At 36.5% G+C, this 26,910-nt stretch overlaps 1 protein-coding gene across 1 annotated transcript in view; it reads right to left on the minus strand.

The window, feature by feature from the left end:
* Window positions 1–26,910, minus strand: part of LOC150098155 (SURP and G-patch domain-containing protein 1-like) — a 292,494-nt gene that overhangs the window by 165,112 nt on the left and 100,472 nt on the right. The window contains exon 5 of the mRNA XM_090406236.1: window positions 11,672–11,795. Coding sequence (XP_090262362.1) covers window positions 11,672–11,795 — 124 coding nt within the window. The remainder of the gene's footprint in view (window positions 1–11,671; window positions 11,796–26,910) is intronic.

Raw genomic sequence — 26,910 nt, forward strand, 5'->3', positions numbered from 1 at the left:
TTCTCATAATCTCTTTTTGGTGAAACGACACACTGGGAATTGAGTGAAGAGTGTGTGTGGGATGGTTTGGGGACGTTTACCAAAATCAACAGTACAAGAATTGGAGTAGAAGTTGGAAGTCAAGAGATTTGTTTTTTCTGTGGGTTATGATGCTACAGTGGTGGGGAGAAAGTGCAACCGATGACTTTGGCTTGAGAACAGAGTGCATGGCTGTCGCATGGGCAGGATGCAAGTTTCCTACATCCTACCCATGAATGCAGGGGGGGGGACGTGTTGATAGCATTGCTGCAACTATTCTGGGCTTTGGTAGGCAGTATATATAGATGGACTTTTGGATGAAAGCCAGTTACGGTATGCTTGATTCTTCTCTTGTACAGCTTTGGCACGCCTGTGGGAGAACTAAGGTTTAGATAGGGAACAGGAATTTAAGGTGGAAAAAGGAATACTTATTTCAATGGTACATTAAGAATTGTTTCGGTAATACATTCAGCACAGAGGTTTGGGTCGGATGGCTGGAAGCAATAATCCATCCAAAGAAGTGTGGCATAGTATTGTTTAGATTATCCTATTTGGCTTTCTTGTAATGCCATACAATGTGTGGATGCGAGTGACTTTCTTTGTGTGGTTTCATAGGAGAAGAGATCAGCACAAGATTGTGGTCTGGGCTGCCTAGGAAGCAGCCTACATTAACAGTGTATTTAGATGGGTCACTAGTGAAGAAGAAGTCCAAGGCATTTGGAGAGTAGTTGGGGTTGTCTGGTATTGGGGTAGGCATATGTACTACTTGTATAAGGTCATTGGTGATAGGAAATGACTTGGCTCTCTACTTGCTTGATCTGTGCAATTGGAGTAGAAATGCCAGCTGGTATTGTGAACATTTAAGTCTACAAGGAAAATGATCTCACTGTTAGGAAAGTTGGATTGAAGAATATCGACTTTTAAGGAAAGGAAATCAAAACATTCAGAGTGGTTTGTGGCATTAGGGGAGTGGTAGAGACATAAAATGAATTTGATAGAATGCTGTACAGAGATTTTCAGCCAGAGATTGTCAAAATCTAGAGATTCCAGGTTGGGGACTCTTTGGTGTGTAGAGCGTACCTATGCACAAATCCCATCTTTGGGGTTAAAGGAGTCAAAGCGTGTGTAATTGTGGAAGTTGAGGTGAGTCATTTGCATTCCAAAAAAAAAAAAAAAAAAGAAGGCATTGAAATATTAAAAATGAGTAAGTAATTGTTAAGATGCAGTGATTGGAAGAAAACAATGATAAAAAGAAGTTACAAAATAACATTATTTTATAGTCATACATTCATTTTCACAGTAACAATATTCTGTACCAGGAAGTGTTATTCTTAGCCATAGCTTTTGGAAGGTGGTGGTTTCTAAACTTTGTCAACATTAGTAGTTGAATTGGTAGTTCCACTGATTTGTAGACACAAAGGTAATGAGAGGACAGCAAATAACTGTCATCGTCATCTTGTGTTCTTAGTCCAAATAAGTGTATATTCATGAAGTGTTCTGAAGTCAATGGCAATTTTTCTGATTTGTAGAGTTAAAAACCTAATTCCTTAAAAAAAAAAAAAAAAAAAAAAAAAAAAAGCTACTTACCTGCAGCATATTTTGTTGTATGTACTGTAGACATGATTTTTTTTTTTGCCTAGTTTTTCCATTAGATTGGTCTGTTTGAAGAATGAATTTTAATAGTGATCCTAAATACTCGAGTCCATTAAATTCATCAACCAGGTATAAATTACTTCAATTCATTGCCAACAAAAATTGTTATTGAGTATAGAAGAAGAAAAAACAATTTTTAATTGATTTACCAATAAAACAGTATTATAATAGGAGAAAATTTTCATTAAGCAGTCTGAACCCAGTTACTGGATTAACAGTGACAGTTAGTGAATTGCAACATGTGCATTTGACCAGCTAAATAATATTTATAATTGGCTTGGCAGCCTCTTTTATGTGTGCACATGCATCTTTTTTTTTTTTTTTTTTTGCAAAAAGGCATGTGTTGCCTGCAGCAAATTCAAATTATTCTAAGAACTTGAGTGGTGTGGTCCTTTTTGTAAAAATCTGAGTTCCAAAAGTTATAGAAAGTTTTTGGCATGTCAACCCATTTTTAAGTGTTTCATAAAATGTTGTTTCGTAAAATGTAAGCACCTATTAAATTCATTCTCCATCCTTCCATATGCATGGTATTCCAGGACTATTTGGTGTTTGGAATGTTTACAGAATTTCTTGAATAATTCACTTGTATTACTTGCATGGACACAGAAAAAATGTATATAGTAATTATGTATTGTAATAGCTCCACTCTAATTAAAAGACCACAATCAAAGATGAAAAAGGCAAAGTATTGATGAATAAAGATAAAATTGTACAGCAGTGGACAAGATACTGTAGTGAGTTATATGAAGAAAAACTAGATTTAGATAGCATTGGGAAGCTGACTGAAGAATTGAAGCAGATATCACCACCATGTAACGATGGACATTTTAAGAGGAGTATCATATGGACATTTTAAGAGGAGAGGTAGAAAAAAGCAATAGGACAGCTAAAACACAACAAAGTCCTGGTAATGATAACATCACTGGAGAAATGATAAAATATGGTGGCAAAAGTATGGTTAGAGAAATGCACCAACTGTGTAATATGGTATGGAAAGAAGGGAAAATGCCAGAGGAGTGGGTGAAATCAATATTAGTGACATTATACAAGAAAGGAAATAAGCTAGAATGTAAAAATTATAGAATAATTGCTTTGACAAGTCATCTTGGTAAGGTGATGATGATGATATTGATAGAAAGATTGAGAACACTATTGGAAGCATACCTTGCAGATGAGCAAGCAGGATTTAGGAAAGATAGAACTACAATTCAACAGATTTTGACAATGCAGTTAATAGCATTGTCAAAATTTAGATTATCCTAGGAGAAAGCTAGGAGAAAAAACAAAAACATATATACTTGCTTTGTTGATTTTCAGAAGGCATTTGACAGTATGGACCAGAAAGTGATATTAGCAGTGCTAGAATCCAATGGAATTGACAGAAAACTAATAGCTATATTAAAAGATTTATTAGGACACCTCTCAGCAATACTCATAGAAGGGTGGTAAGTTCTGTTCGCTACAAACTTGATATTAATTAGGTCTACCTACTCACTGATGAGACCTCAATAAAGGTTGAAACCGGTCTGGGTAGTGACCTTCTCTCATAATGTTGAACAGTAATACAGCTCCTAGGAGCTAAGTTCACATTATGGGTAAATATCAAGAATAGTGATCGGAGCTTGCTCCACCTTTGACATGAGTTGCTTCAGCTTGCACTACCTTAAGGGTCAGTTGCTGCTGTATCCAGGTATTTGCTTACGCTTGGAATCGCCGAACTTTATATAGTTTCTACTATATTCGGCATGGAACTCTTTGAGTTTCTTATTCGCCTAAGAAACTATATGGGATGTAATATCCCTTAACTTAAACAAGTCATATGTCGCCGAATCGAAGCCTTTGGCTCTTCATATATCTAATATATTAAAAGATGTTTATAAGAATGCAGTTATAGCAGTTATAGTTCTCCCACAGATTAGAGACCCTTTGACACTTCTGCACATGTTCCAAAAAGTAGAATCCATTCCGATAATAGGGTAATAACCGCACTAGCTTCGCCCTGTTAAGAGAACAAATTACCGCGACGCGCGTTCTCCTTGCCGACGAAAACCAAACCTTACGGGCGCTAGAGGAAGAGCTTTCTAACACATTCGGCCTTGATCTATGGTCTATTCTTCATGACATCTCATGCACATCGGCAAGAAAGGAATTCGAAAAAGTTCGTAGTCGGCACGTGAAGAAATACGAAAAACCTGACAAAGACTTCTACTTCTATACCCCATCCACCACTTAACACAGTAGTCAACCTCTCGTCGGCAGTTTTAAAACCTGAAGCACTCACCGCACTTTCACGTGGTCACAATTTCGCCATAGCTCCAAAAAGGATACCTGCTGAAGAAATCATGATCCAAATAGAGCGTGGAATTCGCAACCTGCCTAACCATATCGCCAACAACGTGAGACTGGATGTAGTCGGTGTTCTCACTAAAGCCAAACCTCCAAAATCCAACTTATCCAAAAACGAATATACAGCCCTACAAGAATTAAAAAACAACAAAAAAATAGTAATCACCAAAGCTGATAAGGGAAGCGCCACTGTGGTACTCAATCAAAAAGACTACAAAGGTAAGCTAAATTCTTTAATACGAGACCGTACTACTTACCTCCCCATTGAATATAACCCGACCAACTCTCAGATTAGAACTATCCACAGACTCCTTAAGAAGGTCACTTCTTGGCCTGTGGAAGTCACCAACAAACTTAAACCTTATAACTCTAGACCCCCCCCCCCCCCCCCGATTATATGGACTCCCAAAAATACATAAACAAAATGTGCCATTGCGTCCCATAGTGGATGGCATTGATTCCCCCACATATAAATTAGCCAAACATTTAGCCAAAACGCTCACACACTACACTGGCAACACACCATCACACATAAAAAACTCAGCCCACTTTAAAGCCAGTATAGAAAACCTCACACTCCAACACACTGACATAATGGTCAGTTTTGACGTCTCCTCCCTATTCACTAATGTCCCACTCAAAGAAACCCTTGAGCTCATCCAAGCCAAGTTTCCTCCCGATATCTCAGCCCTATTTCAGTTCACAATGAACTCAGGCTATTTCGTTTGGCAAGGAAAGTTATACAAACAGATAGAGGGAACAGCCATGGGTTCACCACTTTCCCCACCCTTGGCCAATTTCTTTATGGAGACATTTGAAGAGAAAGCCTTAAACTCCGCCCCACAAAAACCCACTATTTGGCTTCGTTATGTGGATGATGTGTTTGCTATTTGGCCACATGGCTCAGACACACTCCACTCCTTCCTAACACACTTAAACAACCAACATCCCAGAATCCAGTTCACCTTAGAAAAAGAGGAAAACAACACCCTCCCCTTCCTAGACACTTCAATCACCCGCCAGCTTGATGGATCTTTGGTTTTCTCTGTTTACAGAAAACCCACCCACACTGGCAGATACATTCACCAGCAATCCCACCACCCCCCTCACAACAATATGGGGTGATAAAAACACTATATAACAGGGAAAAATTAATCTGCTCAGATGACAAGGCCCTGACTATTGAACTAAACCACATCCTCAACACTTTCTTAGCCAATGGCTATAACCCCAAGAAAATCCAAAAAATACTAAAACCTAATAACCACAACCCCCCTCCCCCCCTCCACAATAAAGACTACACCAAGTCTATCACTATCCCCTACATCCAGGGCACCTCTGGAAAAATAACTAATATCCTCAAAAAATATGACCTTACTTCCTGTTACAGACCATATAAAAAGTTGGCATCCATTATCCGCTCTACCAAAGACCAACCACTTCCCCTAGACCTACCTGGTGTATACCAGGTCCCTTGCAGCTGCAAATTGTCCTACTTTGGCCAAACAGGCAGAACAACAAATATCAGGATTTCAGAACACCAAGACTACATCCGGTTTCACCAGTACAGCCGCTCTGGGTTGGCAGACCATGCCTTAGATACCCACCATAAAATTCGTTGGAAGAAAACAAAAATAATCCATCGCAGCAAGTTTAAATACGAAAGATTGTTCAAAGAATCTTCAGCAGCTCTAAAAAACGTTCCTAACCTCAACAAATTTGGGTGCATGAAACTGCCCCAAATTTGGGAGACTTTCATTATGAGAACTTCAGCCCAACGGCCAAGACTACCAAATTAGCCCGCAAGAGGGCACCATTAGGACTTTAGGAACAGAATTAGTTTATTACTTTCTTCCTCATTTGCTTTGTTAGTTCCTTAGTGCACATACCATATCTTTATGTTCCCGAAGATGGCAATGTGACATTGCCGAAATATAGAAGTGATTCATTAAAGTATCTTTAATTAATATACTTCATATGCGTTGTGAATTCTGTAAATTAATTACCAGTTATGTCTAACCAACGTATAAGTCTTACTACTGACAGAAAAACTGCTGGCGCTCAAAGCTATGAAGGGAATGACAAAAGGCACTGATATTCTTGAAGCCGCCAAGAAAATGCTCCAGCGTTTAGACTTCAGCTTAACCAACCTCAAGGGTGTGATAACTGATGGTGCCCCTGCTATGGTGGAAAAGAACGAAGGGTTTGTTGTGCTGCTACAGAAAGAGCGGGAACTAGAAGGAAAAGATTTCATCCATTACCACTGTTTAATCCACCAGGAGAATTTGTATGCAAAAACTATTGGATATGAGAATGTCATGAAAGTTATTGTGACTGTCGTCAACATTATTAGGACAAGAGGATTGAATCATCGTCAATTCCAAGACTGCAAAGCGAATCACGGTGATGTGGGTTATTATAGTGATGTGCGTTGGTTGAGCAGAGGGAGGGTTCTTAAAAGTCTTTGACTTAAGGAGCAAAATACAGGTTCATGCAAACCAAGGGGAATCCGTCTGCAGAATTTAACGATCCGAGGTGGATGACAGACTATGCCTTTGTGACTGACATCTTGTTGCATATGTCGACCTAAATATACGGCTACAATCTAAAGATCAACTGGTACACACTCTGTTTGATCACATCAAAGCTTTTGTGGCCAAGCTCAAACTTTGGGAGGCACAACTCGCAAAAAAGACTTAACTCATTTTCAGCTTCTCACTGAGTCCAACTGTTCGTATCTTGATGAATGTGTTACAAAATTAGCTGTGTTGCGAAGTGAGTTCGAAGAGAGATTTAGTGATTTTCGTAACCAACAGCCTTCTTTAGATTTATTTTCAATGCCATTTAGTGCCAATGCTGCCGAAATGCAAGGTTCAGTACAAATAGAGCTGCTTGAACTCCAAAACAACTCTTCTTTGAGAGAAAAATTATTCAACGTGCCCTTGCTTACATTTTACAAAGACTACATTTCTGAGGGCGCATTCCCCAATCTTTGCTGACATGCTTTGAAGATGTGCACTTTGTTAGGAAGCACATACTTATGTGAGCAGTTCTCCAGAATTATGCATGTGAAGTCCAAGACAAGAACTTAGATTATGGACCAACATCTCAAGAATACTCTGCACATAGAAACTTCCAAAATTGATGCCAACATCAACAAGCTGGTCAAGGAAAAACATTGCCAAGTTACCCATTGACATTGTAAAAAATGAATGTTTTCTTCATTAAATTTTCTTTTTTCAAGTATTGATTGTATTTACCGAACAAGACGCACCTTTTTTCTTTGAAAATAGGTCTGAAAAACAGGGTGCGTCTTATACGCCGATACTCAGTTTTTTATTATTTTCATTTCTGGAAATTTTCTATGTTCCGAGTTATGCGATTTCTTTATTGCTTCTTTGCAGTATGTGTGAGAGCTTTCCAGTTATGCAGAACAGTGTTTCTCAAACTTCAGACATCTGTGCTCATGATTGGTGCGGTATTAACAAAAGATCGTGCTACTAAATGACAAAGACAAGGCAACAGTTGAGTTGAAATGCTAATTCCCTTCAACAGAATTCCTTATATAATATCTGAAACACATTCACTATTTGCTTCGTTTTAGCACGTTCACTCAAACAAAACCATATGTTGCACTGGCAACATATGGTTTTGCTCAATTCATACAGCATTTGGTCTCTAATTGCACTGTTTGTTGAGAAACATATTGCACAGCCTACAGTTGTCTCTGTACCTTATTCAGTGATACAATAGGAACGTTTTACGATCTCAAACTTCACGGATACATTGAATTTTATTCTATGCGTTAATGATGCATAGCCGAAAATTGCCATAGACCCCCCCCCCAAGACCTTTCACATACCCCCGGGGGGTACGCGTACCACACTTTGATGTGGTACGCATCGAAGTGTGGTATGCGCATGCGCTGTCTTCGACGATCACAGCTGTGCCCTGTTTGTTTAAACTTTCCAATTGTTGTCGCAGTTGTGAACGGTGATAAATTTCTGCCGTAAAATTTTCTCCGAATTTCTTGGCAAATTATGGCTGAAAAACGTCAGCATTGTTACAATATTGCATACAAGCTATGTGTGAAAAAGAACATGGACCGCCCCCAACTGAGAAAATGATAAGAACTTGGCGGAATCAGGAAGAGGATTTAAAAAAAGCAACTCATAGTAAACATAACCTATGCAGTAGAACTGCAAAATGGCCAGAACTTGAGGCAGAACTGAATACTTGGATTTTAGACCACAGAAAAGCAGGACTTTCTGTGTTTACAAAATTATTCATCAAGCGAAAGCGATAGCCACTAACAGAGGGATCACCAACTTTACTGGATCAACATCATGGTGTTCAAGATTCATGAAGAGAAACCAGCTATGTATGCAGACTAAAACAAAAATATCATAATAGATGCCAGATGAATATGAAGAAAAAATGATCGAATTTCATCGATTCGTCATTAACGCAAGGAAACGACAAAATTTGAACTTGCGCAAATAGGAAATATGGATAAGGTTCCGCTGACTTTTGATGTGCCCTCAAACAAAACTGTAGATTCCAAGGGCACTAAAAGTGTTAGTATTAAAACTTCGGGGCACGAAAAAACTCACTACACGGGTGTTTTATCCTGCTGCGCTGATGGGACAAAATTGCCGCCACTATTGATTTTTAAAAGGAAGATGGTACCCAAAGAAAAACTGCTTAAAGGAGTGTTGGTACATGTTCATGCAAAAGGCTGGATGGATGGAGGAGGAATGAAGTTATGGAAAGATAAAATTTGGTCTAGGCACCCTGGTGGACTGTTGAAGAAGCCTGCCATGCTAATATGGGATCAGTTTTGTTCTCATCAGAACAGACGATGTTACAAATAAACTCAAGGAATTGAAAACTCAGTTAGCTGTAATTCCAGGAGGTCTAACTAGTCAGTTTCAACCTTTTAGGTGTCTGTATTAATAAACCATTTAATGGATTTATGAAGGAGAAGTAGAACAGCTGGATGCAGTCTTCAGATTTTGGGGTTACGCCATCAGGAAGAAGCCTAGCATTTCGCAAGTTTGTGAGTGGGTCAAAGCTTCATGAGATGCTGTGAAAACTGAGACAGTGGTTAAATCATTTAAGAAGTGTGGAATTAATAATGCACTGGATGGTACAGAGGACAATTTGTTGTATGAGGACTCAGATTCTGATTTAGAAGAGGTTTCAAATGTCTCTTCATTTAGCTCTGGAGATGAATTTCTGGGTTTTGATGATTAAAAGGTGGGTACTCTTTCCTAGTTAGATTAGGTATTTGTTGAAAGTAGACCTACTTATTACTTTATATTTGAAATACTGTAAATTCATTATAATATTCAGTGATAAAGTTTTTTTCCTAAAAAATGTGTACAAAAAAAGGGAGTGCGTCTTATACGCCAGCAAATACAATACTTATCATGAACCCGACTCCTACCTACGTTCTTAAAGCTGAGTTTGTTTATTTTTATAGGATTTTATGTAAAGTATCAAATGCACGGCTTTCCTTGTGAATCTGGAAAGCATCTTACACTTCTAAATAGCGCAATATTGCTTAGTGGCCCACGGGCTTCACTGAAATTTTTAATGCAGCCCACACTGTCTGAAAGGTTGAAGACCCCTGCTCTAAGGATTAGAAATACAGGTACATACTGTGTTATATAAATCGCATTATGCGAGACTCAGAGCACAGAAAAAGTAGGGTTAGGTTCCGAAATCGTTTTTTTTTTTAAGATTATATAAACAATGGCATATCCAACAAAAATATATTTTTATTTAATTCAGGTAAGTTAAGAAAACATATAAACTATGAAACAAATGCATAGTATAAAATTATAAAAAATTATAAATTGTATGTAAACTTCATTGCACATAACATAAATATTTTACGCAAAATAAAATAAAATGCACATTATTTTAAATTAAGGGGATATAAAATCCACATTGTTTTAAAACCGAATAAGAAACTAAAAGATTGGAATTGAATCAGAGAGTTTCATGCCAAATATAGAAAACTATAAAGTATCGACAAACACTAGCGCAAGCTAATGCAAGTGACCCTAGTACGTAGTACAATATCGGATAACTCATTGCAAAGGTGGAGAAAGTTCAGATCGCTATTCTTAGGTATTTTCCATAATGTAAAAACACATTTCCTAGGAAATGTATGCTGTTATTACATTATGGAGGGAGGTCGATACTTTATAGTTTTCTATATTCGGCATGAAACTCTCTGATTCGATTCCAATCTTTGAGTTTCTTATTCGGTTTCGAAACAATGTGGATTTTATATCCCCTTAATTTAAAATATCGTCGAAATGAAGCTTATTAGCTCTTTATATTTAAGTAAAATGCACATTTTAATCGTCATCACTATCTTCAAAACTAACATTTCGTAGATGTTCTTTATTTACGAGTGGCCAGACGTCGCCTTCACTTGAAATCTCTTGGACATCATTTGTGTAATTTTCATTGCATACATTGGTGTTTTAGTTATCAAGAAGTTAGTTATAAGACCTTGCTTACCACTATGCTGCAATTTTTTTATTAAGTTCATAATATGGAGCTAAACAAATATCTAGTTGTGTCGTGAATTTTTCGGAGTGCTCCATTGAGAGATCATTATCCATAAAATAACTTTCTTGCCAAGTCCAATCCTGCTAATTTCTTTAAACTGAATTCTTTAACGGATTCCTCACAATCAGAATCTTCGGCAGAACTTTCCTCGCCAATTGGTTTGACGTCATCTATTAACTGTACCAGTTCCTCCTCATTTAAATCTGTTTCCCCATCAATTAATTCACTATTGAAGAGATTGGAGCGCTTATGAAGAAGTTCGCAAAGGTTGAGTCTCCCGTGCTGATCGAAATTGAATGTATCTTCAGTCTTGTTCAATTGTTACCTTTGCAGTTTACAGTGGGTGGGTTTATCCCTATTAACAAACTCGTATATCGCAAAAGTTCTCTATGTGGCCAACATTACTATAAAAATAATTTTTTTTACATAAAAAAGTATTACATATTCTATGTAACTCACCAAAAAATAAAGTGCTTGAGATTAACACTTATGATTTTTAATGCGCTTTCCTGGCAGAAAATAAAGACAATTTTCAACGATAAATACTTTATACGGTAAACAATTGACGTACATGTGTGCTAAAGGGTATTTCCCCTAATATAAATTCGCTACTTATAACTACATGCGCGATATGGGCAGATGTAAATTTAACGAAGATAAAATTTGATTTTTAAGTCGCGCGTTGAAAAACATATGAAAAAATAAAGGTCTACTACAGTTTGTAGACTGTCTTATATCAAAACCGTGTTGTATAAGTACTACGTTCAACAAGGGTTACTACAATCTGTAGAATGTGTTATATCGAAACCGCATTGTATAAGTACTGCGTTATACAAGGGTTACCTGTATTTCCTTATTTCCCCCATTAATCATTTTCTCGATTCATGTGAGAGAAGTACTATATTATCCACTGGCTGTAGTGACTCGAATAACAGTGGTTCCCAAAACGAAAAAAAAAGCTACATCATTTTATCAAAGAGAAAAATTAGTAATAGTGACATTTACAAATACAGAAACTGCAAGAAAAATATTTAATGACAATCATCAGAAAGAAATACAAACTAACCTGTAAGCCGGATCATTTGAATTAGCTGTCCATGCAACATCTTCAGCATTATCTCCATTTACTGCAACACATATGGCTACCTTCTCCACAGCAAGACGGACTGCTTTATCCTCTGGTGAAGAAACTAGAAGCAGCCTATCAGTTTTCTGTGATCATTTGTCAGCATCGAGTAAGAGCAAGTCGCTGAATAAGCAAATGAAGAAATAATCGAAATCAGAGAAACTAATCTAAACTATGCACCCGCTTGAAAAGTACTCTTGAGCCAATTTTCATCCATGGGGCAGAAGCAACAAACGTTGCAAGAGATATTTTATGCCTCAGTATGGAATACTATGCATCCGATTCTGACAATAAGTGCTCTATTGATTTTAAGACTACCTAACGATCAAATAATTTTTCATACACATTTATATATTTTCATTATCATATTTGCGCAAAATCTGATTTATTTAAAATATAACACATTAAATTCAAATGTGTTAAGAGTAACATCTATAAGAAATTATTCATGCAATTTAGGAACTGCAATACACAACAGTAATAATTTAAAGCTATACTTGTTATTCAACATTATGAGCACACTAAATCACTAAAATAAGATATATATTTTTAATAAAATAATGGATTTTTAAAGTAAATCTCTAACTGCTTAAGTGAGCATATATATAAAGTATACCATACAACAAAAACAGCAAAATGTTTGAAATGCAGTCGACCCTCGCTACAGACAACTGGTAGAAGCAACAAGAATAGTTTGGCATAATTAGCAAGTTGCTTATAATGGTATATGTAAGAGTAAGAACCAATTTTAGTAAGCATAATAATTGCAACATTTGTTTTAACAAATAAATCCTGCAATGCATTAAATTTTTATGTTTGTAATGTAGAGTTGTCATTCCATTAATTTTAATAATACAATCTCAAATTTTTTTAAAATTTAAATTTCTTTATATGTAAAACTAAGTTTTGACATATTAATAAGACACAGTATGGACACTATGATGTGCAGGGGTATATATATGTTTGCCCAGGCAGTAAAAGATTAATCTTACAAATGCATGTAATATACATTTAAACAAGCAAATTATACAGAAAACTATAATTTTATAATTATGAATTTTTTTTCTGGTCTGAGGTATGTTTTCCATTATTTCTAATGACAAGTTATGTATTACTATTACAAATATTAAAAGATTTCTGTGATAGTTAACAGAATAGCATGTTATTCAATTATTTATATATGAGTACCAATCAAAAAATTCAGTTTCTGCTATTGCTAAAATCTCTTTCAACGCATTTTGCTTAAATGTGTTTATTATGCGTGTATTTTGCCTAAGTTGAGAGATAAAAGAGAAACCACAAAAAAACATGCTCAGGGTAGTACAAAAAATGTAATGATAGGCTGGATACTATGTTTGACCAAAAGCTGGAGTGCAAAACATCATCATCACATTCCTGCCATGTACCCTCAAGGGTATGATACTACTACATGAAAAATTTACATCATTACTAACTTCCTATCTACAATTTTCCTCCAAATCAGTCTGTTACTTATCAAGACACCAACATTATCAGATCTTATATTTCTATCATCTAAGGCACTTTGCACAGTATCAATCCATCTATATCTTGGTCTTCCTCTGGGTCGCTTTCCTAGCAGAGAACACTTGTTTTGCTAATCTTTCCTCGCCCATTCCATTTAAGTGACCATACTACCTGAGATTAGCACTGCAAACGCATTCCTGGATGCTGACAATGTCAAGTTCTTTCCTAATATCCTCGTTTTTAATATAATATTGCCATTGATGCCATCTGTTCACGCCTCTAATCTTTCCCAGGACTCTCATATCTGCTATCACTAGTCTTTGGTCAAGTGTTTTACTTCTGACCCAGCTCTAAGATCCACAAGTTAAAACTGGTTTGAACACTGTCTTGTATACAGCTAATTTAGTGTTCCATCTAATTTCTCTCTTATTCCATATGAATTAATTCAATTGACTTCCTACCATACCAGCTTTGTTGATTCTGTTGTCTATTTCCATATTTAATTTACCATCTTCACTAAAAATCGTGCCTAAGTAGCTGAAATGTTTTACTTGTTCCACAGGTTCTCCGTTCACAACGCAGTTCCCATTTTCAACGATTCTGCCTATTTTCATTGTTTTTGTCTTTTTATTGCTGACCTCTATACCATATCTATTACAACAGTTATTCAATTTAGTCAGGGAATCTTGCAGACTTGTAGTGGATTTATTTAGAAGTATAACATCGTCTGCATAAAACAAAGGGCTGACATTAACACCGCCAATTTTGATATCATGTTTAATACCACATTCCTTCATAATTTGATCCATATAAATAATGAATAACAGAGGGGATAATGTACATCCTTGTCTCACACCAGATTTAACATTAAACCATCTTCCTGTATTTCCTTCAATTCTAACTGCTGACTTACAACTCAAATAAAGACTAAGTATTGCTTGATATAATGCCCCACTGACACCATATAACTGTAGCATATTGAATAGGCTTCTCTCTTGGTACCTTGTCATATGCCTTTTCCAGATCGACAAAACTTAAATATAGATATTAATATAATTAGCGGCTATTTTAGCCTGTTTTTGTTTAGGAGTGTCCGTTATATTTAATACATTGGCTAACATAACTCAAAAGGGGTATATATATATATTTCAGGGCATTATGGGCGAGTATAGTAGGCAATTATGGCAGAATAAAAAATGTGGAAAAATTATGTACATACCTTGTTTTTGGTTTAAAGATGCCTTCTAAATCCAAGCTCTTGTTGAAAGGCTGTATGTAAATTTTATGCATTTTATGGCAATAGTTTCGGATATTCTAAGCATCGTTTTGTTTTCTTGTTTGTCAATGATTATGACTTTGTCAAGCCATAATCATTGACAAACAAGAAAACGAAACGATGCTTAGAATATCCGAAACTATTGCCATAAAATGCGATGGAAATTCTATCAACGTCCACCGCCCCTACCTAATTTCTGAATGTTGGACGTTCCAAAACTTACAAATTAAGCCACACCGCCGGCCATTTAGTGACAACAAATGCCCAGATTTGGCAGATACATCTTGCTGCGTTGACAGAGCCCTACAGTCATTCCCACAAAGTTCTGACGATGACCGAAATGGTCCACACCCCGTAAACCCTTGCCCCAGTTTCCACATAAGGATACCCTTTCCCTTCTTTTCCTCCCCCCCCCCCCTCTCCCAACAACAAAATAATATATATATTATTAATAGTAACCCGGGTTCCCAAACTTATTTCCCGTGTCTAAAGCAAATCCCCATGTTCTTTCCCTCTTCCCCCCCGTTTACATACAACCTTTCAACAAGAGCTTGGATTTAGAAGGCATCTTTAAACCAAAAACAAGGTATGTACATAATTTTTCCACATTTTTTATTCTGCGATAATTGCCATCTATACTCGCCCATAATGCCCTAAAATATATATATACCCCTTTTGAGTTATGTTAGCCAATGTATTAAATATAAGGGACACTCCTAAACAAAAACAGGCTAAAATAGCAGATAATTATATTAATAGTGTTTAAGAGGAGTAGCGTGGGAATTTCCCAGAAATTATACTTAAATATAGATCTTTGTTATATTCATTGCTTTCTCTACTATTTGTCGTAAAGTGAAGATCTGATCCTGACAGCCTCTATTTGGCCTGAATCCAGCTTTTTCTTCACCAAGATTTTCTTCCACAATTCTTCTCAACCGTTTCTCAAGTATAGTTGCATAAATCTTACCAGGAACACTCAGTAGGGAAATACCTCTGTAATTCTCACATTCAGTTTTATTTCCCTTTTTATATATGGGCAACATGAGAGCTAAACTCCAATCATCACGAATTCATCCCTCTGTCAAGGATTTGTGAACTATGCAGTGTAGCCACTGTAAGACTTTTATACCACCATACTTTAGCATTTCTGGTCAAATATCATCTACTCCTGCTGCCTTTCCACATTTCAAGCCTTTGATGGCTTTTTCTACTTCAGGTATGGATATGTATTCCTGACTGCATGCCTGGTCAGTGTTTTTTTATCATTGTGCTGTCATTACTGCTTGTTTCATTTAGCAAATTTTCAAAGTAATTACTCAATACTTCAAGGATGGTGATGATAATGTCACCATTATCATCACTAACTCCTTTAACAGCACTCTTGCTCCCATTCCTAATCTTCTTCAACAACCTCCAAAATATTTTGCCACCTTCTTGATATTTATTTTCTATATTCTTGCCAAAGTCCTCCCATGACTTTTGTTTAGCTAGTTTTACACAGTGTTTAGCTTTCTTACATTTGTCTCTGTATTCTCTAAGAGTACAAACTGACTTATTTGCCAGGAACTTTTGATATGCTTTTTTTTTTTCTTCACTGCCTCATTAACTTCCTGTGTCCACAATGGAGTTTTGATTTTTCTATCCTTGCAGACAACCTCACCACATGCCTCTCTGGTTGAATCAATCAGGGTTTGCTTCAAGGCTTGCCATTGAATCTCACAGTGTTTTGTTCCTGTTCTCAATCTCTTTCATTTTTTCTTCAATAATCTTTGTGTATTTTAGTCTACAGTTCACATCTGAGAACTTCTCAAATTTTATTCACTTTAAAACTTTCTTACATGTTATTCTTTTCAATAAAATTCAATTTTATCCTGCTCAAGACTAAATAGTGATCACTTCCAATTTCAAATCCTCTGTACACTCTGGTGTCCTGCACCAAGGGGAAAACATCACTATCAACAATAACATAATAATCAATGAGACCTTTCTTATTCCTTGCCTCTTCTCTCCATGTGAATTTGTGCACATTTTTATGTTGGAACATGGTGTTAGTAATAACCAGTCCAAGTCCTGAGCAGATATCCAACAGGTATTTGCGATTATTATTAGCTTTGCTCTTTTCTCCAAATTTTCCCAAAATATTTTTGCATGTCTGACAATCATTTCCTACTCTGCTATTTAGATCCCCAACAAGGACCAACTTTTCTGTTTTCGTTGTGTCAGTTGCTTTCTCTAAAGCATCAAAAAATTCCTACACTTCTACCTTAGTAAAACTTTCTGTGGGATCATAGGCACAAATAAGTCTCATTGTCCAGTTCCCCATTCTGATATTAGCCCACATCACTCTACTTGAGATTGCCTGCCATTCAAGAAGATTAGACTCATATTTAGTGTTGAGCATCATTTCCTGAATATAACATTTTGTATTTATTGCTCAGAAAGATCTCACCAGTTCTGTCTTTTTTGTTTCAGTCACCCCTATTATGTCGATCTGGTACTTATCTAATTCCTCAGCCAGCCCCATTTCTTTGCCATTCAGGCTTCTTATGTTGATAGAACCGATCTTTAACTCTGGTGATGTTGAGTTAGGGTGTGTTTTCAGATTCATTCCAGTAGCTGACTTTTCACTGTTCGCCCTGGTTCCCTGCCGAAAACAACGGGGGCCTTGTTTAATTGTCAATGCCCCAGCCGGCATGAAATTTTGTCATGTTGTACCATCATTTTGTATTTTTTTTTAAGCCAATAAGAATACAATTTGGTCAGCTAAATCCCAAATTGCCAGCCCATCCTCGTTCGTTCAGTATCCAAGTAGATACCCAACAGGGTGCACCACAAGAAGGTCAGGATTGGACATTAGGTCAGGAGCCCTGGTCGGTTTTCTGCATTCCTTTAAAGGCTATGTGGAGGTCTCCTCTCAGTTATATAACTTTGACCCTTAAGCTCCCCGGAACAGAAAACAGGTTTGTGTAATCGAACTGTAATATACAATATCAAACATGCATTCCACATTTTCTCGATTAAATACATTGACCGAAGAAATAAAGTTGCTTTTTTTTTTCTTAACAGATCTTTGCCAATCTTTAAAACTGAAGAACTTTTATCATGGATTTATTCATCAACATCAAGATAACAAGTTCTTTGAACTCTGTAGTACAAGACTTTCACTGCTTACAAGAATTATAATTAATATCTTTCTACACAAGCAATAACACACCCAAATGTCTGCATCATGCACTATAGTCTGTCACAAAAGGTCAGTCATGATGCTTTTTATTTTTATATTATATTATATTATTTTTTTTTACTACTCTTCACATGTACACTGATATATTTACCAGGGATGGAAGTGGAAGAGTATTAGCAAGGAGGATGGGGTGGAAGAGTAGCTAACTAAACCATAGCAGAATACTAGTGTTCTGTGTGAAAGCAAGAGGACAAGGTTTCTGAACTGTAATTTTTGATTGTTTACAGATTGTATCATATATCAGAAGTTTAGACTTTGCTGAATTAGTTTAGATTAAGTTTATCTGGCACACAGTATGGTATTTATATTACAGTCAGACAGTAAATTTTATTTCTTGACATGAGCAGAAAACCCAACTTTAAAAAAATGGAGGCAGTTAATTCTGAAGAAACAGAATTTGAACAGAAGATCTGACTGAGTACAATGATTGACACAGGGTTTATGCAAAGGTAATGAAGGTAATATTAGGCAGTCTGAACCAACACAATGTGTTAAGTATAGGCTTCGGGTATGGCGGGTGCAGGAGGGGGGGGGGGTCAGTAAGTCAAAAGAAACTGAAACCAATAGTTCTCATTTTAGAAACACATCTGATAGGTGGTTCAAAACAGATGAAGCACTCCAACAAACTGAGGTGTCTAAAAAGTCATGATGCATACTAGGAAAAAGGTCATTGCTTTCTACGTATCATAAGTTATGCATCATAACTTATTTTCTCCAAGGTCTTACAGAATAGAGAATAGAGAAAGGGGAGAACCACAGAAAATGGAAGATATTTTATCATCTTGTAATGGATGTTATCCTACCCTATGGCACTGGGTGCCCGTTTCAGTTCCTCTTTAATGAATGTCTGATTTCACGTTGAATATGAAAAATTCAGGAAGATATGAAGTATTATTTTAGCAGTTATGCAAGAGAGGCAAAGTGGGAGTTTTTTATACTGGACTCTCACCCATAAAAAGTTTAAACCTGTAGTGCATTAGTACCATGGGTAGGTTAAGGATATATTTATTTATTTACCTTTTTTTCACATAATCAAGAAACCCTGTTCTAGAGACCAACATAAAATTATTTCAATCTATTCAAGTCTCCAAATAAGAGATGATGATCTCAACTATGCAATGCAATTCACCTCTCACCTAAAGACAACCACAAACAATATCACAAACATGGCAAAATTCAGACCCACAGCCTGTTGGTTGAAGAGACAAGTATGTTAATACCTGGCCAATCAGGCTGGCTATATCCACCCTTCATTTTCCAGATAATATTCCATACTATTTTTGCACTGACTGAATGACTGATAGATGATGTAAATTGGATCCAAGATTGTTTTAACTCTGGTGTCCTAGCATAATGTGCTATGGCTCAAACACATTTAACAGCATTGATTTGATCTGAAAATATACCCCATGTTCTATTTTTGATCTTCTTTTGGCTGAAGATGCCACCATGGTTTTGGAGAGAGTGAAAATTTAGATTTTTTTTAATATATATATTTTTTTATTTGTAGTGGTTGATTGAACAATACAATCTGTTACACAGAATACTGCTAGGTGTTTGGTTACTGTCTCAGGATTAAATTTTCCAAGATGTAAAAATGTATTCCAGTCAGTCTAGTCAATTTTTCAAGTGGGAATCTATGGCAGAGAACATGTCTAATTTTCCTGAGGATATAATAGCAAGTGCATGGATGTGATTATTTCCATACACATTCTCTTTAACATTCCACATAAGCAGTGGAAGAATGGCAGAGATCAGATAGTAAGATCTACTACAGAATATGAGCAATAGGTATATGAAAGAAGGTTTCTGCAACCATTATTAAGAAGAGAGAAGCTGTTATCATCAAGCATATACTCAACAATCTGGCCTTGGCCATTTGTATTGGTTCTACCCTCAGAGGGTATCATGTCCATTAAATGGACATACCAAGTTTGGGGGAAGGCAGTTGAAATATAATGATTATCAAAGTGTGAGAGTTGACTCAGAAATGGGAGGTAAATGAATGGACAACTATAATAAGAAATCCCAATCAGAGGCAGATGGACAAATTCTAGAGTAGTTTAAGCTGAACCTGCTGAAAAGGGGTATGGTTACCCATAAACAACTCCTCCATGAGTAGGTCCATCTCTAGTTTCCAGGTAGTGGAGAAGTTGCTTGTTAATGATTTTAACAATTACTTTGGAGAGGACTGAGGTGATTACCATCAGTCAGTAGTTTGATGACAAACTTATCTCCCTTTTTTGAATAGGCTGGATAATATGCTGTTTGATTCATGCTCAAAGAGATTTTTGGTAAAACAAGAGAGATTGTCAACTACCACAGCTGTGCATGGAATCCACTATCTAGACTAATAAATGCATTCAGAAGTGGAAAACCAAGTTTACTCAGGAACTATACCAGCACTCCAGCATGCTTTGAGCCCCTTTTGCATTCAAGTAGTCTAGAAAACAGAAAAAGCTAAAAAAGACTCAATAGAAGTGCAGTGAATATAGGAAGAAAAAAGAGTAGGAATGACAAATAACCAACACCATCATTGGCAGCCTTCACGCTGCACACTGAGAGGTGATAACACGGGCACAAAAATGCAGGTGTTGTAGAGAACAAAGAGGGAAACAGAAATAGGTATAAAAAAGCATGATTGACAAGTTTCAAAAGATAACAATAATAATAATAAGATAATAAATAAGATAAGATAATCTGGAAAATCAAAACATGAGAATACTAAGGTAGCTTTAATGAAATAAATAGTAAGATTACACAGTCTTTCACAATGCAAAGCACAAGCTAGAGCAGGGGTCGGCAAACCAGGGTAAATTACCCCAGGTGGGGTAAAAATGAAATTCTTGGGGGCAATGTGGACTCAATAGACAAATAAAATTATATAAAAAGTGCGTTCCTTGTTACGACAGAAATTTTTCTTCTGGCAACACTGCATCTGGCCAATGTAATATACGTGTTTAGGAGACGTCACGCCATGCTGAACTCCAAACAATTTGGTTGCTAAGGCATTGTCAAGGGGCTAAACAGATATTATTTGTCAGTTGTCTATTACCTGCCTTAACCTTATTTTTTGATACACGTGTTTTTGCTTTGTTTAAGTCGATTTAAGTAGTTATTTAATTTATTTCAATGGTTTTATTTTAAAGATTTTCGTTTATTAACCATATTTTAGTTTTATGTTGCGCGGTTAGCCTAGTGGCTGTGTGCTTCGCAACCATATGACTGGGGAAGGAGTGTCCCAGGTTCGATTCCCGTCGAAGACGCGAGGAATTTGAGGATCTTCCTCAGCCATAGCCAAGTTAGCCAGTCTTGGGTGCGGGCAGTAGGGTTTTTCCCGCCAGTTTATCTGGCGTTTTTCATCCCGCAAGCAGGCAAACTGGTCCCGTGAACACATGGATCTACAGCCATAAATACTTAACTCTCCCCATGAGGAGGTTCAACTCACCCCAATAGGGACGGGGGAGAAAAAGGGAGGAAACTCCATACGAATAAATAAATTATAAATACAGTTTTATGTTAGTTCGATAATTTGATTAATATATTTTCTCCTTGCTCGATTAATTTTCGATGGTGAATAAAATAATTAAATACTGCCTTCATCTTGAGGACATGTCTTAGTGCCATGTTTACCAATTAAATTATTGTAAATTTAAATGAACTTTAAAAAACTTAAATTCAATCACTGTGTTTTTTACCCTTCAGATGACATCAACTAGAAAAAGAATATACCAGGAAGAGTTCCTCAATTATGGGTTTACACAAATAGAAGACAAAGGAATAATGAAACCACAGTGTGTTGTCTGTTTGAAAGTACTGACTGCAGAATCTTTCAAAAAGAGTCAATTGAAGAAACACTTGGATAATTTGCACCCGCATCTGTCTTCCAAACCGCGGGAATACTTTGTAAATTTGGAAATGTCTGTCAAAAGACAAAGCTGGACAGCAACTTAAGAGGTACATTCGATCAACGTTCAGCATCAAAGGCTAGCTTTGAAGTGGCCTGGTTGATTGCCCGAAACAAGAAACCATATACTATTGGTGAGGAATTGGTTAAACCAGCAGCTTTGAAAATGGCAGAGATTATGTGTGGTCAGAAAGAAGCCATGAAACTCAATTCAGTGCCCTTGTCTACAAAAGTTGTGAAAGAAAGAATTTCTATTTTAGCAGAAAATGTGAGGAAAAAGTTATTTCTTCAATAAAAGAGAGTAAATGCTTTGCTATTCAGCTTGATGAGACTACAGATGTCAGTAGTAATTCACAACTGATGGTGTATGTTCGCTACAAAGGTTTACATGCAATTGAAGAGGAATTGTTGTTTTGTTCTCCTCTCGAGTTGCGATCTCGTGGAATTGATGTTTTCAATAAAATTAATGAATACTTTAATAATGTTAATGTAAAGTGGGAAGACTGCATTGCTGTGTCTGTTGATGAAGCTCCAGCTATGTTGGGTCATGTAAGTGGCTTTTCGGCTTTGGCGAGAGAGAATAATCCAAAAATTGAAGTTAACCACTGTATGATCCATCATCAGGCACTGCTTGTGAAACATTTGGAACCTGCACTGGAAGCCGTCATGCATGATGTTATCAAGGTTGTCAAAGGACATGCACTAAACACGAGACTATTTCATGAATTATGTAAAGATGGTGAGGCTGAATATACAGACCTACTTTGTCATGCAGAAGTGAAGTTGCTCTCCCATGGAAATGTTCTGAACCGAGTGTGGGCTCTCAAAACTGAACTTAAAATTTTTATGGTTGATCAAAAGCATGTTCTCGCAGATAAGTTTACAAACTCCTCGTGGGTAGCAAATCTCGCATATTTAGCTGATATTTTTGAGTATGTGAATGCATTGAACAAAGAATTGCAAGGAAAAAACATCAATATAATTTCAGCCAAAAAAAGATTTCAGCATTTGGATCAAGGTTTTATGTTGGAGAAAGCAGAACAAAACAAAATAGCTGCCTTTTCAAAGTTACCTTTGTTTTTGGAAGATTGTGAAAATATTACTTTTGACAACATCAAGGATACAGTTATAAGGCATCTTACCAAACTCAAAGAGCGCTTCTCTGATTACTTTCCAGATCTTGATTCACATACTGTCAGTTGGGTTATACATCCCTTTAAATGTGAAATTGCTGATGTACCAGAAGAGCCTCAAGGGTTGGCAGAGGCACTTCTCGAACTTCGATCCAATAGTGAAGCATGTATTGAATTTGAAAACAAAGCAGATCTGTCATATTTTTGGATGTCAATAGCTGCAAAGGCTTTCAAAATTGCACATGAGGAGGCAGTCAAAAAGTCGCTGCCTTTTGCAACAACCTACCTTTGTGAACAAGGATTTTCCACTCTAATGAACATGACAACAAAGCAGAGAAATCAATTGGACCCCAGAGACAGTATCCAGATTGCTGACATCAAAATGCCCCAATTTTGATGTTACTGTATCAAAAATGAAACAACATCATTTCTTCAAAACCTGAAGTGAAAAAGTTTTCAAAGAAATCCTTTTGTTTCATAATGAGGATATTTATTTATTTTATCGCATTTATTTTATACTTTTTATATTTATAATTGTATTCTCCGTATAAATAGATTCGATAAACTTTTGAATTTAAATAATCTATGATTTTCTCCCTTTCAAATCAAGGGGGTAACATTGGCGTAAATAAATATATTTTGGGGTAATAGGTAAAAAAGTTCCCCGACCCCTGAGTTAGAGTGATTGAAGAAGCATCTCACAAACAGAACAGCAGAGGGAAAAAAAAAAGGATACCATAAGGAAAGAATATTAACAAACAAAAAAGATGGGAGAGAAAGGAAACAGCATGGTAAGGTGATCCTGTGATTAGGGGTGTGATGAAATCATGCTTTCCTATTGCAAACATTAAGGGTGTTAATAGGTGTTAATAAAGTGCAAATAAGTAAAATGAGTTTAATAATTTTGGCTAGAATGAATGATTTAAAAAGGCAAAAAAAAAAAAAAACATAGAATGTGGAGAGCATATGAAAAAGTTATTAAGAATCCAAAAAAGAAGAGAGGGAAAGTAAAGTTTGTAAGCCAAGATATGCGGAGTGTAGTGAGAAAGGCTATGATTGCAAATGAGTTAACATGAAGGTTGTAAGAAAGAATGATGCAGACTTTGATTGGAGTGATTTGAGAGGTGAAAGAATTTGTGTTTAATGAACTGTATGTATTTAGATAGATATGGTTTAAGAGTTGAAAGTTGGGTGGAAAATGGAAGTGTAAAATTAGAGAAGTTAGGGTAAATCGGGGAGTATGCGTGTGTGCATACATGCCTGAGGGTTTTTTATTATGTGACTTATACCCAGAAGAAACTGTAAACCAGTAGCACATTAACATAATAGGTTAGCCAAGGAATTTTTTTTTGTCTTTTATTTATTTTTTAAATAATCCAGAAATCCTGTTCCTAAGACCAAACATGGAACTTTTTGTTTAGCTACTACATGCTTCCACATAGTTATTTGAATCAGTTGGAATGGATGTTTCACACCAAGCAATGAAATTCATCTTCCTCCTCAAGACATTCAACAATCCATACATGCCCATGGGAAGATTTGAGTCCAGAGCCAATTTTGCCTGAAAGACACATGTGTTATCACTTGGTAAACCAGGCTACAAGGAAAGTGAGGTGAGAGCAAGTGTGAGAATTATAAAGATCAATGAATGCAATTTATCAAATCTTAAAACTGGATGACGTGAGACTTATTAAATCAGAAAAAACATCAGTGGATTTGAAGGAGGGGAGAGGTAATGCAACGCAGGTAGAATAATGCCAAAAGCATCATAAACAAGGATGAATTTATGGATATGCTACATGGAAAGAATATAACAGATACTGTACTTTTAGGGAGAATATAGAAAAGGATGGAGAAGAGGGTGTTGCTAACAATAGTGTATAGTGTAACTGTTCACTGGGAAGGCAAGGCTAAGAGAAGCAGGTGTTGTTTGAAAAACTCAGGAGAATTCTATTTTGATTCCATGGTATCAGTTGCTGAATAAGAAGGATATAAAATGTGAAATTATCTGAATATATATATATGTTCACTGGGCATCTACAGATGCCGTATGGTCACTCCGATACTCGGTGATGTGCCACACCAGGCCTCGCCATGTAGTCCTGTTGTTTGCTTTTCTGGTGGCTTCAACTCTCTGAAGATCAGTCACTCCACACATGCCATCCATCCATCTCATTGATGGTCTACCCCTGCCTCTTTTTCCAGGAACTTTACCTTCTATTACTGTTCTGAGAAGTCCCCCTTCCAATGTGTCCAAAATATTTTAACTTTCTTCTGTCAATATCCTTAAGGAGCCTTAAAGTTCACTGATCTTTTCTAACATCCATTCATTTGTATGCCTTTCAGTATATGATATCCTCAACACCCTTCTGTAACACCACATCTCAAAATCAGATATCCGTTTCTTATCTGACTTCCTTAGGTTCCAAGTCTCCCATCCATAAGTCGCTGTTGGAAAAACAACTGCATCCAAAATCCTCAACTTTGTTCCCATGGAGATAGATCCATCCTTCCAGATTTTAGACAGGTCTCTGACTGTTGTTTTAGCCATTCCTAACCTTTTTCTGACGTCTTCTGAACAGCAATTCTTCACATTAATAATAGATCCCAGGTACTCAAACTTGCCGACTTCCTCAATTCTTTCTCCATTAAGGTACACTTGTATCTCAAGGGCTTCTCTGTTCGTATTTCCTTTGAGAACCATAATCTTTGTCTTGCTAGGATTGAGTTAAAGTCCTCTGTTATTACTGATCTTGTTAACTTTGTCAAGAATTAGTCCTAGTTCTTCCATGTCATTACAAAGGAGTACTGTATCATTAGCATACCTCAAATTACTGATAATCTACCTCCTATCCTAATTCCTGTCCTGAGCTTCATGCATGATGTCCTCTGCATATATATACTAAACAAGTGAGGAGAAAGTAAACATCCTTGCCTAACTCCTTTTCCAACTTGAAGCCAGTCAGTCAATCCAACACCCATTCTTACCGTGGCTTCTTGCTCCTTATACAAGTTGGCTATCAACCTGATAGTGTTGAGGAAAACCCATTCTTTTCATTACTTCCCAGTTTCACATGCTCAACACAGTCAAAAGCTTTAGAGTAGTCTAAGAAACATTACCAGAGGGAATCTGAATTCTTTATATTTTTTCTATGATCTGTCTAAGGCAAAGGATCTGGTGCCCTTACCTTTCCTAAAACCTGTTTGTTCCTCGGGCATCTCTGCCACAACTTTGGTTTCAATCCTATTTAGCATGATCTTCAATAAAATTTTGCTTGCATGAGATATCAAACTAATAGTTCTATAATTCTTGCATGCAGAGAGAGAGAGAGAGAGAGCAACTGAAAGCAACCATAATCTTGGATTCCAGTGATTATTAAGTAAGATAACATGCTAATAAAAGGTGAAAACACACACACACAAACAACACACATTTGGAAGATCCAAACAAAACTATATTTGCACTATATTTGATTAAAGACTTATGCAACTGGCCAAAAGAGATTAAAGATCAGTTAACCATTAAAACACTCTGTAGTCCTACTACAGATCTATAGAGAAACCAAAATTTACATACAAGACTTTTTTTTTTTTATGGTGACCAATGACAGACACCAGACATTTTACGATATCTAACTCCGAGAGTCAAATGTTATAACTAGCATAGAGTGGAAAGAATATAGTCTTTTTAAGACTGACAGAAGATAGAGGAGAGGAGGGGGGGGGGGTACTACCACTACTAATATATCAGATGACTTGTGTCCAATTAGGATAGAAACACATGAAAGCAATAATGGTAATAATGCCTTATGTAGCACTGAGTTTGAGGCTACATGGTGTGAAGTGGAGGTTAACAGGATAAAATACATGGTGGGATGCCGCTATAGACCTGGAGATTCTGTTGCAGGGGATGAAGAAATGCACCAAAGTATCCCGATGAGTACTAAATGAGTAATTATTATGAGGATTTAAATTATCTGAATACTGATTGGGCAGCAGAGAAAACTCGTGATAAGAATGAAGCAGAATTTATGCTTTATTTAGAATTTATTTAAGCAGTTATGAGACAACTTTCTCAGGCATCATATGAAAGAAACAATGAGGACAAAGTGTTAGTTTTGATCATAGCATCAG

Source organism: Typopeltis vanoorti, chromosome 16 (assembly GCF_054136105.1).
Source record: "Typopeltis vanoorti isolate ZY-2024b chromosome 16, IOZ_Tvanoo_1.0, whole genome shotgun sequence".
Taxonomy (NCBI): domain Eukaryota; kingdom Metazoa; phylum Arthropoda; class Arachnida; order Uropygi; family Thelyphonidae; genus Typopeltis; species Typopeltis vanoorti.